This window comes from Bombina bombina, chromosome 4 (assembly GCF_027579735.1).
Source record: "Bombina bombina isolate aBomBom1 chromosome 4, aBomBom1.pri, whole genome shotgun sequence".
Lineage (NCBI taxonomy): Eukaryota > Metazoa > Chordata > Amphibia > Anura > Bombinatoridae > Bombina > Bombina bombina.
Window position 1 is genome coordinate 379,928,272 of NC_069502.1, and position 13,748 is coordinate 379,942,019.

At 36.8% G+C, this 13,748-nt stretch overlaps 1 protein-coding gene across 1 annotated transcript in view; it reads left to right on the top strand.

The window, feature by feature from the left end:
* LOC128657477 (inactive N-acetylated-alpha-linked acidic dipeptidase-like protein 2) overlaps positions 1 to 13,748 on the top strand; it is a 1,132,059-nt gene that overhangs the window by 1,095,526 nt on the left and 22,785 nt on the right. Inside the window, exon 6 of the mRNA XM_053711832.1 lies at positions 9,476 to 9,619. Within this exon, the coding sequence (XP_053567807.1) occupies positions 9,476 to 9,619 (144 nt within the window). The remainder of the gene's footprint in view (positions 1 to 9,475; positions 9,620 to 13,748) is intronic.

Below are 13,748 nucleotides of genomic sequence, written 5' to 3' on the forward strand. Positions count from 1 at the left end.
ATATATATATATATATATATATATATATATATATATAGTGTATATCACTGAAGTTTAGTTTTTGAGAAGTAAAGGCAACTACAACTTGCTTTTTGAAAAAGGATGTTCCTTTATTATTCCTATGTAGTTGGTTACATGTCCTGGGTAGCCTGGGTTACCTTGGCAACAAACTAGTCACTGCAGTGAGGGCAACTGAAACTTACATTACTTACACTTTCCCCTACAAGTTGTCTTAGCTGCCTAAACTAAGTTCCCCTTACAAGATGCCTAAAGTAACTGCAGCCTTCTATGGTGTATACAATATATTGTGAACAGCTAGTATTGCCATAGACTGTGGTTCGTTCATGATAGCTGAGCAGGTGGCTCTATACATGTACTACAGCTGGCTAGGGATTGTAGAAAAATTAATTAACTGTGTGGTGAAGAAACAATGTTATGTACTACTAGGTGATAAGCCTGCCTAGAGGGCAGTCTATGTTTAAAAAATACAAACCCCCAAGCTAAAGTTACAAAAAAAAAAAAAAGTAAAATTACAGGAAAAAAATAAACAAAGGTATCAAAAATAAAAAATTTAAACCTAAACTAATACCCCTATAAAAATAAAAACACCCCCCTGATCTAATACTAAACTACCAATAGCCCTTAAAAGGTCCTTTTATAGCCATTGTTCTAAGTTAAACATCTCTTTTACCTCTATAAAATACTAAATCCCCCCTAACAGGAAAGAAAAACCCACCCACCAAACCCCCCCAAAATAAAAAAAAAACTAACACTAAAAAAAACTAAACTACCCATTGCCCCTAAAGGGGTTATTGTATGGACATTGCCCTTAAAAGGGGCAAGAGGGGAGTGAGCTAATGGGAGCTCTGTATTTTGAATTTTAAAAAAACACACTTGTTAGCAGATAATATTGGGGATAATCGTGGTGCTCGAGTCTGAGCAAACTTACTACTATTATTGGGGTATTGTTGGTCACCTTACTGAGTGGTGCTCGAGTCTGAGCAAACTTACTACTATTATTGGAATCAGCCAATCAGATTCAAGTTCAATCCGATTGGCTGATCCGATCAGCCAATCAGATTGAGCTCGTATTCTATTGGCTGTTCCGATCAGCCAATAGAATGCCAGCTCAATCTGATTGGCTGATTCCATCAGCCAATCAGAATTTTCCGACCTTAATTCTGATTGGCTGATAGAATCCTATCAGCCAATCGGAATTTGAGGGACGCCATCTTGGATGACGTCATTTAAAGGAACCGTCATTCGGGGAGTAGGCGTCGTTAGAAGAGTATGGATCCGCGTTGGCTGGGAAGAAGATGGCTCCGCTCCGGAAGAAAGAAGATTGAAGATGCTGCTTGATAGAAGACTTCATCCCGATGATGGACTTCCGACTTCAGCCCGATGATGGATTTCTTCAGCCGCCGCTTGGATCCAGACTTCAGCCCAAGGATGGACGTCACTCTTCAGCCCCCCGCTTGGGCTTGGATCAAGACATCGGAGGCTCTTCTGGACAGACCGGGACCCGGTGAGGTGAAGACAAGGTAGGGAGATCTTCAGGGGCTTAGTGTTAGGTTTATTTAAGAGGGGTTTGGGTTAGATTAGATGTATGTGGGTGGTGGGTTGTAATGTTGGGGGGGGTATTGTATGTGTTTTTTTTCCATGCAAAAGAGCTGAATTCTTTGGGGCATGCCCCTCAAAGGGCCCTTTTCAGGGCTGGTAAGGTAAAAGAGCTTTGAACTTTTTTAATTTAGAATAGGGTAGGGCATTTTTTTTATTTTGGGGGGCTTTGTTATTTTATTAGGGGGCTTAGAGTAGGTTAATTAGTTTAAAATTGTTGTAATATTTTTCTAATGTTTGTAAATATTTTTTTATTTTTTGTAACTTAGTTCTTTTTTATTTTTTGTACTTTAGTTAGTTTATTTAATTGTATTTATTTGTAGGTATTTTATTTAATTAATTTATTGATAGTGTAGTGTTAGGTTTAATTGTAGATACTTGTAGGTATTTTATTTAATTAATTTATTGATAGTGTAGTGTTAGGTTTAATTGTAACTTAGGTTAGGATTTATTTTACAGGTAATTTTGTAATTATTTTAACTTGTTAACTATTAAATAGTTCTTAACTATTTAATAGCTATTGTACCTGGTTAAAATAAATACAAAGTTGCCTGTAAAATAAATATTAATCCTAAAATAGCTACAATATAATTATTATTTATATTGTAGCTATATTAGGGTTTATTTTACAGGTAAGTATTTAGCTTTAAATAGGAATAATTTATTTAATAAGAGTTCATTTATTTCGTTAGATTTAAATTATATTTAATTTAGGGGGGTGTTAGGGTTAGAATTAGCTTTAGGGGTTAAAAAATTTATTAGAGTAGCGGTGAGCTCCAATCGGCAGATTAGGGGTTAATACTTGAAGTTAGGTGTTGGCGATGTTAGGGAGGGCAGATTAGGGGTTAATACTATTTATTATAGGGTTATTGAGGCGGGAGTGAGGGGGATTAGGGGTTAATAACTTTATTATAGTAGCGGTGCGGTACGCTCGGCAGATTAGGGGTTAATAAGTGTAGGCAGGTGGAGGCGACATTGAGGGGGGCAGATTAGGGGTTAATAAATATAATATAGGGGTCGGCGGTGTTAGGCGCAGCAGATTAGGGGTCCATAGCTATAATGTAGCTTGTGGTGGTGTACGGAGCGGCAGATTAGGGGTTAATAATAATATGCAGGGGTCAGCGATAGCGGGGGCGGCAGATTAGGGGTAAATAAGTGTAAAGCTAGGGGTGTTTAGACTCGGGGTTCATGTTAGGGTGTTAGGTGCAGACTTAGGAAGTGTTTCCGCATAGTAAACAATGGGGCTGCGTTAGGAGCTGAACGCTGCTTTTTTGCAGGTGTTAGGTTTTTTTTCAGCTCAAACAGCCCCATTGTTTTTTATGGGGGAATCGTTCACAAGCACGTTTTTTAAGCTGGCCGCGTCCGTAAGCAACGCTGGTATCTAGAGTTGCAGTGGCGGTAAATATGCCTGTACGCTCCCTTTTTGGAGCCTAACGCAGCCATTCTGTGAACTCTAAATACCAGCGGTATTTAAAAGGTGCGGGAGAAAAAAAGCACGCGTAGCTAACGCACCCCTTTGGCCGCAGAACTCTAAATCTAGCCGAGAGTATATTATATTTTAGTGAATCACAAAGTAATGCTTATACAACAAAATTGAGAAGACGGTTGCGTATTGATACTCTCAGCTGTAAATAAAACTATATGCAAGTTTCTCAATATCAGCATTACAAGTTTAACCTAAATTATGGCCTCTAGTTATGAAAGTCTGGCGGATCAGGTCTGCCAGACTTCGCTGAATACGGCGAGCAATACGCTCGCCGTATTCATCATTGCACCAGCAATTCACAAGAGCTGCTGGTGCAACGCCGCCCCCTGCAGACTCGCGGCCAATGGGCCGCCAGCAGGGGGGTGTCAATCAACCCGATCGTAGTCGATCGGGTTGTATTGTTGCGATGTCTGTCAGCCTGCTCAGAGCAGGTGGACAGGTTATGGAGCAGCGGTCTTTGTGACCGTTGCTTCATAACTGCTGTTTCTGGCGAGTCTGCAGGCTCGCCAGAAACACGGGGCATCAAGCTCCATACGGAGCTTGATACATATGCCCCTATAGGTGCTATTAGCATTTATTACTCTGGATACTGGTGACACAGCTCCAGAATAAATTGAGAATACAATAAGCACTAAAACCTAATGTGCATTGAAAGATCTTTAAATGATATGTGAAAATTAAGAACAAATAAACAAAATTATACACCAATGATGGTGAAACACACAATAGCAAGAAAATAACTCAGTGGATCTTAGTGCAACAAGCTATATCATAGCCCTATATTGCATAAGTGGGGAGTCCGATATTTGTAAATACACCAAACCACAATATGATACCTATATATGTTTTTCAACAAATGTTATTAGGAGAACAATTTGCATCAATAGTGCCATTGTAATTTAAGTGTTGGGGAGCTGGTGATATTTCAGCTCTGAAATAATTAAACAATTTAATAAGCACACAGACCTATGATGCAATCGAATGGGTCCTCATATGATATAACGAGTTGACAAACTGGTTATTATATTATTAGTATAGTGGTAGCAATATCTACAACAATACCTCTAGAAATTTAGATACTAATAATGTCCTCCATCGGGCACTTACTAACCTGACCATTAGCACCAACCCATTATTAATCAGTTATTTAACTGCAATAGGTATCTGCTAACATTTTAGTTTTAATTACACCCATTTTTTTTTAACACGTTCTAATAAAGATATATTTTTTAACTTATGTGATCTTCAGTTCTTGAGTATCAATTTATCATAGAGTTCTCATGAGTGCAGTTGTAGTATCCTTTTTGTTCAATTCTCTATTGAATATAAGTTTTATGTAGCTTATGATACTTAGCACCACACCACAAATATATGTTGCACCTTGAGGCCAACTTGACTCAATTGTGGATGGGGAGGAGACTCTTATAATTTGTTTGTAGTGGTGCCATCAAACCTTTTTGTTCCAAACAAAATATTTACTGCAGTGAGGGCAACTGAAATTTACATTGCTTACACTTTCCCGTACAAGTTGTCTTAGCTGCCTAAACTAAGTTCCCCTTACAATATGCCTAAAGTAACTGCAGCCTTCTATGGTGTATACAATATATTGTGCACAGCTAGTATTGCCATAGACTGTGGTTGGTTCATGATAGCTGAGCAGGTGGCTCTACAGGGAGTGCAGAATTATTAGGCAAATTAGTATTTTTTTTTAACACGTTCTAATAAAGATATATTTTTTAACTTATGTGATCTTCAGTTCTTGAGTATCAATTTATCATAGAGTTCTCATGAGTGCAGTTGTAGTATCCTTTTAGTTCAATTCTCTATTGAATATAAGTTTTATGTAGCTTATGATACTTAGCACCACACCACAAATATATGTTGCACCTTGAGGCCAACTTGACTCAATTGTGGATGGGGAGGAGACTCTTATAATTTGTTTGTAGTGGTGCCATCAAAACTTTTTGTTCCAAACAAAATATTTACTGCAGTGAGGGCAACTGAAATTTACATTGCTTACACTTTCCCGTACAAGTTGTCTTAGCTGCCTAAACTAAGTTCCCCTTACAATATGCCTAAAGTAACTGCAGCCTTCTATGGTGTATACAATATATTGTGCACAGCTAGTATTGCCATAGACTGTGGTTGGTTCATGATAGCTGAGCAGGTGGCTCTACAGGGAGTGCAGAATTATTAGGCAAATTAGTATTTTGACCACATCATCCTCTTTATGCATGTTGTCTTACTCCAAGCTGTATAGGCTCGAAAGCCTACTACCAATTAAGCATATTAGGTGATGTGCATCTCTGTAATGAGAAGGGGTGTGGTCTAATGACATCAACACCCTATATCAGGTGTGCATAATTATTAGGCAACTTCCTTTCCTTTGGCAAAATGGGTCAAAAGAAGGACTTGACAGGCTCAGAAAAGTCAAAAATAGTGAGATATCTTGCAGAGGGACGCAGCACTCTTAAAATTGCAAAGCTTCTGAAGCGTGATCATCGAACAATCAAGCGTTTCATTCAAAATAGTCAACAGGGTCGCAAGAAGCGTGTGGAAAAACCAAGGGGCAAAATAACTGCCCATGAACTGAGAAAAGTCAAGCGTGCAGCTGCCAAGATGCCACTTGCCACCAGTTTGGCCATATTTCAGAGCTGCAACATCACTGGAGTGCCCAAAAGCACCAGGTGTGCAATACTCAGAGACATGGCCAAGGTAAGAAAGGCTGAAAGACGACCACCACTGAACAAGACACACAAGCTGAAACGTCAAGACTGGGCCAATAAATATCTCAAGACTGATTTTTCTAAGGTTTTATGGACTGATGAAATGAGAGTGAGTCTTGATGGGCCAGATGGATGGGCCCGTGGCTGGATTGTTAATGGGCAGAGAGCTCCAGTCCGACTCAGACGCCAGCAAGGGGGAGGTGGAGTACTGGTTTGGGCTGGTATCATCAAAGATGAGCTTGTGGGGCCTTTTCGGGTTGAGGATGGAGTCAAGCTCAACTCCCAGTCCTACTGCCAGTTTCTGGAAGACACCTTCTTCAAGCAGTGGTACAGGAAGAAGTCTGCATCCTTCAAGAAAAACATGATTTTCATGCAGGACAATGCTCCATCACACGCGTCCAAGTACTCCACAGCGTGGCTGGCAAGAAAGGGTATAAAAGAAGAAAATCTAATGACATGGCCTCCTTGTTCACCTGATCTGAACCCCATTGAGAACCTGTGGTCCATCATCAAATGTGAGATTTACAAGGAGGGAAAACAGTACACCTCTCTGAACAGTGTCTGGGAGGCTGTGGTTGCTGCTGCAAGCAATGTTGTTGGTGAACAGATCAAAACACTGACAGAATCCATGGATGGCAGGCTTTTGAGTGTCCTTGCAAAGAAAGGTGGCTATATTGGTCACTGATTTGTTTTGTTTTTGAATGTCAGAAATGTATATTTGTGAATGTTGAGATGTTATATTGGTTTCACTGGTAAAAATAAATAATTGAAATGGGTATATATTTGTTTTTTGTTAAGTTGCCTAATAATTATGCACAGTAATAGTCACCTGCACACACAGATATCCCCTTAAAATAGCTATAACTAAAAACAAACTAAAAACTACTTCCAAAACTATTCAGCTTTGATATTAATGAGTTTTTTGGGTTCATTGAGAACAAGGTTGTTGTTCAATAATAAAATTAATCCTCAAAAATACAACTTGCCTAATAATTCTGCACTCCCTGTATACATGTACTACAGCTGGCTAGGGAGTGTAGAAAAATAATTAACTGTGTGGTGAAGAAACAATGTTATGTACTACTAGGTGATAAGCCTGCCTAGAGGGCAGTCTATGTTTAAAAAATACAAACCCCCAAGCTAAAGTTACAAAAAATAAAAAAAGGAAAATTAAAAAAAAAAATAAACAAAGTTATTAAAAAAAAAATTAAACCTAAACTAATACTCCTATAAAAATAAAAGCACCCCCTGATCTAATACTAAACTACCAATAGCCCTTAAAAGGGCCTTTTATAGGCATTGTCCTAAGTCAAACAGCTCTTTTACCTCTATAAAATACTAAGTCCCCCCCTAACAGTAAAAAACCCCACCCACCAAACCCCCTAAAATAAAAAAAACTAGCACTAAAAAAAACTAAACTACCCATTGCACCTAAAGGGGTTATTGTATGGGCATTGCCCTTAAAAGGGCATTCAGCTTTTTTACTGCCCTTAAAAGGGCAATCAGCTCTTCAAGCACAAAAAACCCTAATCTAAAAAAAAAAAACACCCGGAAAATGAATATAAAAAAGCCTGAGACTAAGCCCCTAATAGGTACTCACCGTTCCTGAAGTCCAGCGGAGAAGGTCTTCTTCCAGGCGGCTCCATCATCTTCTATCTTCATCCAGAACGAAGTTGGCGCGGAGGTGTGGAGCTGTCTTCCCTGATGCGTGGATCCTCAGCGGTGGTCCTCCACAGCAGCGGTCCTCGCCATCATGGAAGCTCCTCTTCATCCGACGTTCGTCGTACACTGAAGATTGAATGCAAGGTACCGCAATCAATTTGGGGTACCTTGCATTACTATTGGCTGAAATGTTGAAATTGGCTGATTTCAAAATTTCAGTCAATAGGAATGCAAGGTACCCCAATAAATATGGGGTACCTTGCATTCAATCTTCAGTGTGCGACAGATGATCGCATGAAGAGGAACCTCTACGCCACTAAGGAACGCTACCTCCAAGGACCGCCGCTGGGGATCCACACATTAGTAAAGTCAGCTACGATTAGGGATTTAATAAGATGTAAAAGAGCTGATTGCCCTTTTAAGGGCAATGCCCATACAAATTCCCCTTTAGGGGCAAATGGTAGTTTAGGTTTTTATAGTGTTTTTTTTATTTTGGGGGGTTTGGTGGGTGGGGGTTTTATACTGTTAGGGGGGATTTAGTAATTTTTAAATGTAAAAGAGCTGTTTAACTTTTAAGGGCAATTGGTAGTTTAGATTAGGTAGTAGATTAGGGGGTGTTTTTATTTTCATAGGGATTAGGTATAATTTTTTTTATTTTTGATAATGTTGTTTATTTTTTTCTGTAATTTTAGAGGTTTTTATTTTGTAATTTAATGTTAATGGATTTTTTAATTTAATTGTAATTTAGTAGTAATTGGAGTTAATTTAGGTGGTGTTAGGTTAGGGGGCTTAGTAATTAAATTAGTTATTTACATTGTGGGGGGTTGGTGGTATAGGGGTTAATAGGTTAATTAGGTTTATTGCGATTTTGGGGGTTGGCGGTTTAGGGATTCATATTTTAATAATGTTATTTGTGAAATTAGGGGTTAATTACTTTATTGTTTTGCGATGTGGGGATTGGCGGTTTCGGTTTGTTAATACTTTATGCGGGCGGTTACGTGTTTTTATTTATTATTATTTATTGCGGGCAGTTACATGTTTTTTTAGTTATTTTGTGCGGGCGGTTGTCTGTTTTTTTTTAAGGCTTCGGGTTTGACTAGGCTGCATCCAGGTGGATTCTGAAAATAACAGGGTGGTGAAAGAATCCACAAAGTCACGCACAAGTGACGAAACGTGTTGGTGGGTGGGGCTGTAAGACATGAATGTGAACACTAGAGCTTACTCAATACATTTGATATATTTTGTAGCAATGTGTAGCCTTTAAGCGTTACTCCGTTGATTGGGGATTGAATAAGCAACAAATGTGAATGATTGTGTAATGCTGCTATGTTTAGCTACTTGATACACTCCATGATAAGGGAGCGTTAACTTTAGCTCTAGAAATCCTTTGAATGTATGCCTTTACGTATTAGGGACCACAGATAGAAATCGGCTGACTGTGTTCAATCACAGCAGTACGCAGGAAGGAGGTCGCCTTTGAGCGCATAGAATTTGTATGCTTGTTTGTATCCCTATACTGGCACTTACTTCTCCTGAGTCCCTCACAGCTCACGCAGCCTTATTTTAATTAGCAGCCGGACACCAGATTAGCATTTTGAAAGTGGAAGTGATTTACCCACTAACATCTGGGACACTAGCTGTGTATTTTAAATGTAATGTATTGCATATATGTTAATAAAGTGTCTTTTTAACCTTTTATAATTTGTTAATTATACTACCCTGAAAATTGTATAGATACTAAATAACAATACCAATAAAAAAATGTAATCTTTTTTTCATGTATAAATTTAATAAAATGGTGAACAGAAATTTAAGTAGAAGTACAATATGTGAAATGTTTTTAATTTACACTATGAACTGCAAAGAATTGTGTTTTAGTCCTACACAATAAAATATAAATGTAAAATACTTATTTGCACTCTGCCTTCTTAAATTAGGTAACGCTTCGTATTTCTAATCTATTTCTTTTTTTATTTTATTCTAGATGCGAAGCAGTGGAAAGAAAGGTCAAGTCACACATCTTTACTAGTACAACCTGTAGCTGTAAACCTTTTATTAAAACTTTTTCCTCCAACTGAGAAGAATACAAGAACAGAAAAATGTCTTCGACTGAAACTACCAGAAATAGGTATTTTTCATATAAAGTTACTCTTATGTAAAACATTTTTTTGTTATTGGTATCTTAATTTTGCTTCAAAACCTTAAAAAAAAAAACCCCAATAAATAATAATGTTTCAGTTTAGGTGCATTTCATCTAAAGAATTTATTATAAAGAATTGTTAATTTTTTGAAAAGTTACATCATAATTAAACTTTTAAATCATTAACAACTTCAGTATAAGAGCTGAACAGGATACCCCTTTAAGAACTCTGAGTCAATCACAATCCTTTACCAAAAAACATATCAAATAATTTTCAACAGAAAAAACACCATTAAAGTCTGGGGGATTTTTTGTAGATTTGTTATTCTAAAGGATTGTGATCAAGCACTCAATATTCCCAGAGAAATAATATTGTTTCCAACATGGGTATAGTTAGAAACCGAGGGATTGAACACAATCCATCAACAATTTGATTCCAAATTTTTCTTTTTTTTTGCCATCCATAATTGTTCAGCACCTACATCATTGAACTCATATTCATGAAGGCGCAATCACATTTAAAAGTCTAATAATGTAGCTGCAAGCACTAATGTGTTAATGTGTTTGTACTTGGCATACATGATGACACGTTCCCTATAAAAACTTGGTCACTAAGGTGCAATCTCAATTAAGATAGAGTGGGTTCCCGCTTTATAGTTTCAGTGTTGTTAAAATCTAGTGTAAGAAGATATCATAAGTTCATGTAATGTAAACTCATAGTCATCTTCTTGTTTTCAGATCATGCCAAACTGAAATTATGCTTTTACAATCAATAAATGTAAATATGGTATAAAAACAATACTTGTAAAAGATGTAAAGTGACAATATAGCATTAGAGCAATCATGCCCAGTGGGCTTCATCATCTCTACATCCAAATGGCATTCATATGGTTTAGTGATGGAGAGGATGGAATTGGTTGCAATAGGTGTATTTTGAACTCATGGGTTTTGCAATCCCATTTTAAAGGCTGGTTATGAAGATGGAAATGCTACTAGTTACAATCATGACAGTGTGACTTAAAAGCAACCAGAAAGAGATTGATTCACACAATTTGTATCTGTCGGGGCCTGATCTCACTTTTCCTGCAGATCACCTGTACAGGATATCAATAAATCTATACATATGTAAATGTGTGCCCTGGCCACTGCATACGGCCTATACAATAGCAATGAAGGGAACTTTATTTTTAGTTTAAATGAATTAATACTATGTTTGTTAATGAACCTCTAAAATGTCTCCAGTGGCTATTTCAGAGTGTCTTGCACTTATGCAATCTAATAGATATAATATAATGTTTCCAAATAGTCTTGGAATACTTGAAAAAAATGTCCAACAGACCTTTTCAGGGCTTTATCAATTGCTTTGAAGTGTTCAATTTTAAAACGGGAAAAATGGTCTCAAAAAGGTTTTGAAAAGTCTCTTGAAAATAGATTGTGATTGCCGAGAACTTTTTGGCCCTATAGTAAAAAAAGGGCTTTTTTTCCCTTAGTCAAAATATGTGATTACTGTTATGTGAAAAGCAAACTATTGATATCACATCCAATCAAAAAGTGTGCTTTTCAGCCAGAAAAACAGCTGAAAAAGCCTCAACCAATAGAGTATGATTAACCCCATAATCTTTATTGGAGATCTTAAAAATGGGTTAACTATTAAAACAATGGATGGGTTAACTAATGGCGAAGTTGTTTGCGTGGTCTACCACTTAATGGCTGGGGCTCCTAGACACTTCCCCTTCACAATACTAGAACTTACAAATGACTGAGGAAAATCTAGTAAGGGATAAATGTAACAAACTGATGACAGTACCACAAAGTCACTGAGCCTTCACTCATTGTACTGCCAATGTTTGTCTATGGAGATTTCATAGCTATGTGCTGGATTTTATACACCTATAAGCAAAGGGTGTGGCTTAAACACTTGAACACAATAATTAGTAGGGTGTCCACATTTGGCCAAATAGTGCATATATATTGGAATGTAAATAGGTGTACATGAGTACATATGTATGTATATGTGCAGTGTTTTAAACTTTTATTAAAACTCCCCAATATAAAAGTAAGTAAACAACTCCACTACCTGAGTTGAGGTCTACTGCACCTTTGGCTTAGCAATTGAGCCATATCCAACATTACTTTTGCAGCATTTACTCACTTTGAAAATTGGTTTTGTGCATGGGCAAAACAAACTGAAATAAGCCAACTTGGATGAAGTTAGAAAAAAGATTAATTTAGCTTCACTTTTTCATATATATCTTGTATAGCTAGTGGATGTTTCTGCAAATAATGTATTTAATTGTCTCAAAGCAGAATATTTCACACAACAAACAAGAACCACTAGAAACAGGACAAAAAAAATCACATCTGCAATATTGAGATATTTTTTTTTTTTTTAATTGTGTGTATTTAATAAATATTGAAATTGCTGTTTTGTTAAGTTGCAGCTGTCTCAATTTTAACATTCCATTTGTCTTGACAGTCATGTAGATGCTAACCAGATGTTATTCATGGGAAATTTGGTGTTTTGACGTGTCCTAGAGATGTAAAATTCAACAAGAACTATAAAAATGGCTCTATAGGGGAAGCTTAACGATAGAATACATAAAACATACAAGGTAAAACAAAGTATATACAGATAATGATACACAACAATAACCCTAGTCACAGTATATACTGAACTCCCATATATTGTCAGTTCATTAGGGGTTAAAGTTCCTGGACTCCCATATATTGTCAGTTCATCAGGGATTACATTTCCTGTAGCAATTTCAGGATCACAGTGGCTGCACTCCTCTTCACACGAATGTAGTGGAATAACAGCATCTAGCAAATATAAGAGAAGCGCCTCATGTGTGTATCAGTCACCCAATAGACAAATCAGATAGAAAATGTCAAACACAGGGTACTCATATTTCCATAGAGCACCCTTATGTACAGGTAGACACAGGCTGGCAGTATAAATGTCTGTCAGATCACCTCCTCCTGACAGCTGCACGTAGTCCAGGGACAGCTCAAACACACTCACAGTGATGAACCAAACAGTAGGCCCAACACATATGTGCACCTGGCAATTAGGGCATGTAAACACTGTTTGTACTTTAAAAACTGATTTATTAAAACCATATAAAGTTAAAAAAATACAGTGTTAAAAACTGGTGGGTATACAAAGTCTGTACCCCCAGATATGCAACGCGTTTCTCAGCAGTTACACTGTTTCTTCAGGCATAACAAACCTTATACTGATGCAATTATTTAAATGATATCCTATCCAATCAGATTCTGAGAGCACAGGTGCAATGAACATATCATCTGATCACCAACAGTCTTTAGCTGTTGTGTCAAACAGTCAGTTTCAAAACAGTGTTAGATGTAAAATATGTCTACATTATATAATACAATCAATCAATCCCAACTGATTAATCATTGTATAGAAACCTATTTCCCAGATAAAATCATATGTACATATATCCTATTGGAATAGCGCTGAAAACCACGTATGATGAAACTGAATAAAATTAGATAAATAACTGACACATAACATACGATAGATCAAAAGTAGATGACACATTCATGCTGACATTAAAAAAGTTAATTTATACAGTGTATAGACAAAATAATACAATGTAACAGCTTTGTTGAATAAAACAATGTAAAAATTCCATTGAAGTTATCAGAAGCTGCCAGAAATAACCCACAACATAAACAATTATAAAAAAATAATAAAAATGAATAATGTGTGAACTTTAAATGACTGATGTATGAAAATGCCTATAAATGTGTGCACACACTACTACAGGGAGTGCAGAATTATTAGGCAAGTTGTATTTTTGAGGATTAATTTTATTATTGAACAACAACCATGTTCTCAATGAACCCAAAAAACTCATTAATATCAAAGCTGAATAGTTTTGGAAGTAGTTTTTAGTTTGTTTTTAGTTATAGCTATTTTAGGGGGATATCTGTGTGTGCAGGTGACTATTACTGTGCATAATTATTAGGCAACTTAACATAAAACAAATATATACCCATTTCAATTATTTATTTTTACCAGTGAAACCAATATAACATCTCAACATTCACAAATATACATTTCTGACATTCAAAAACAAAACAAAAACAA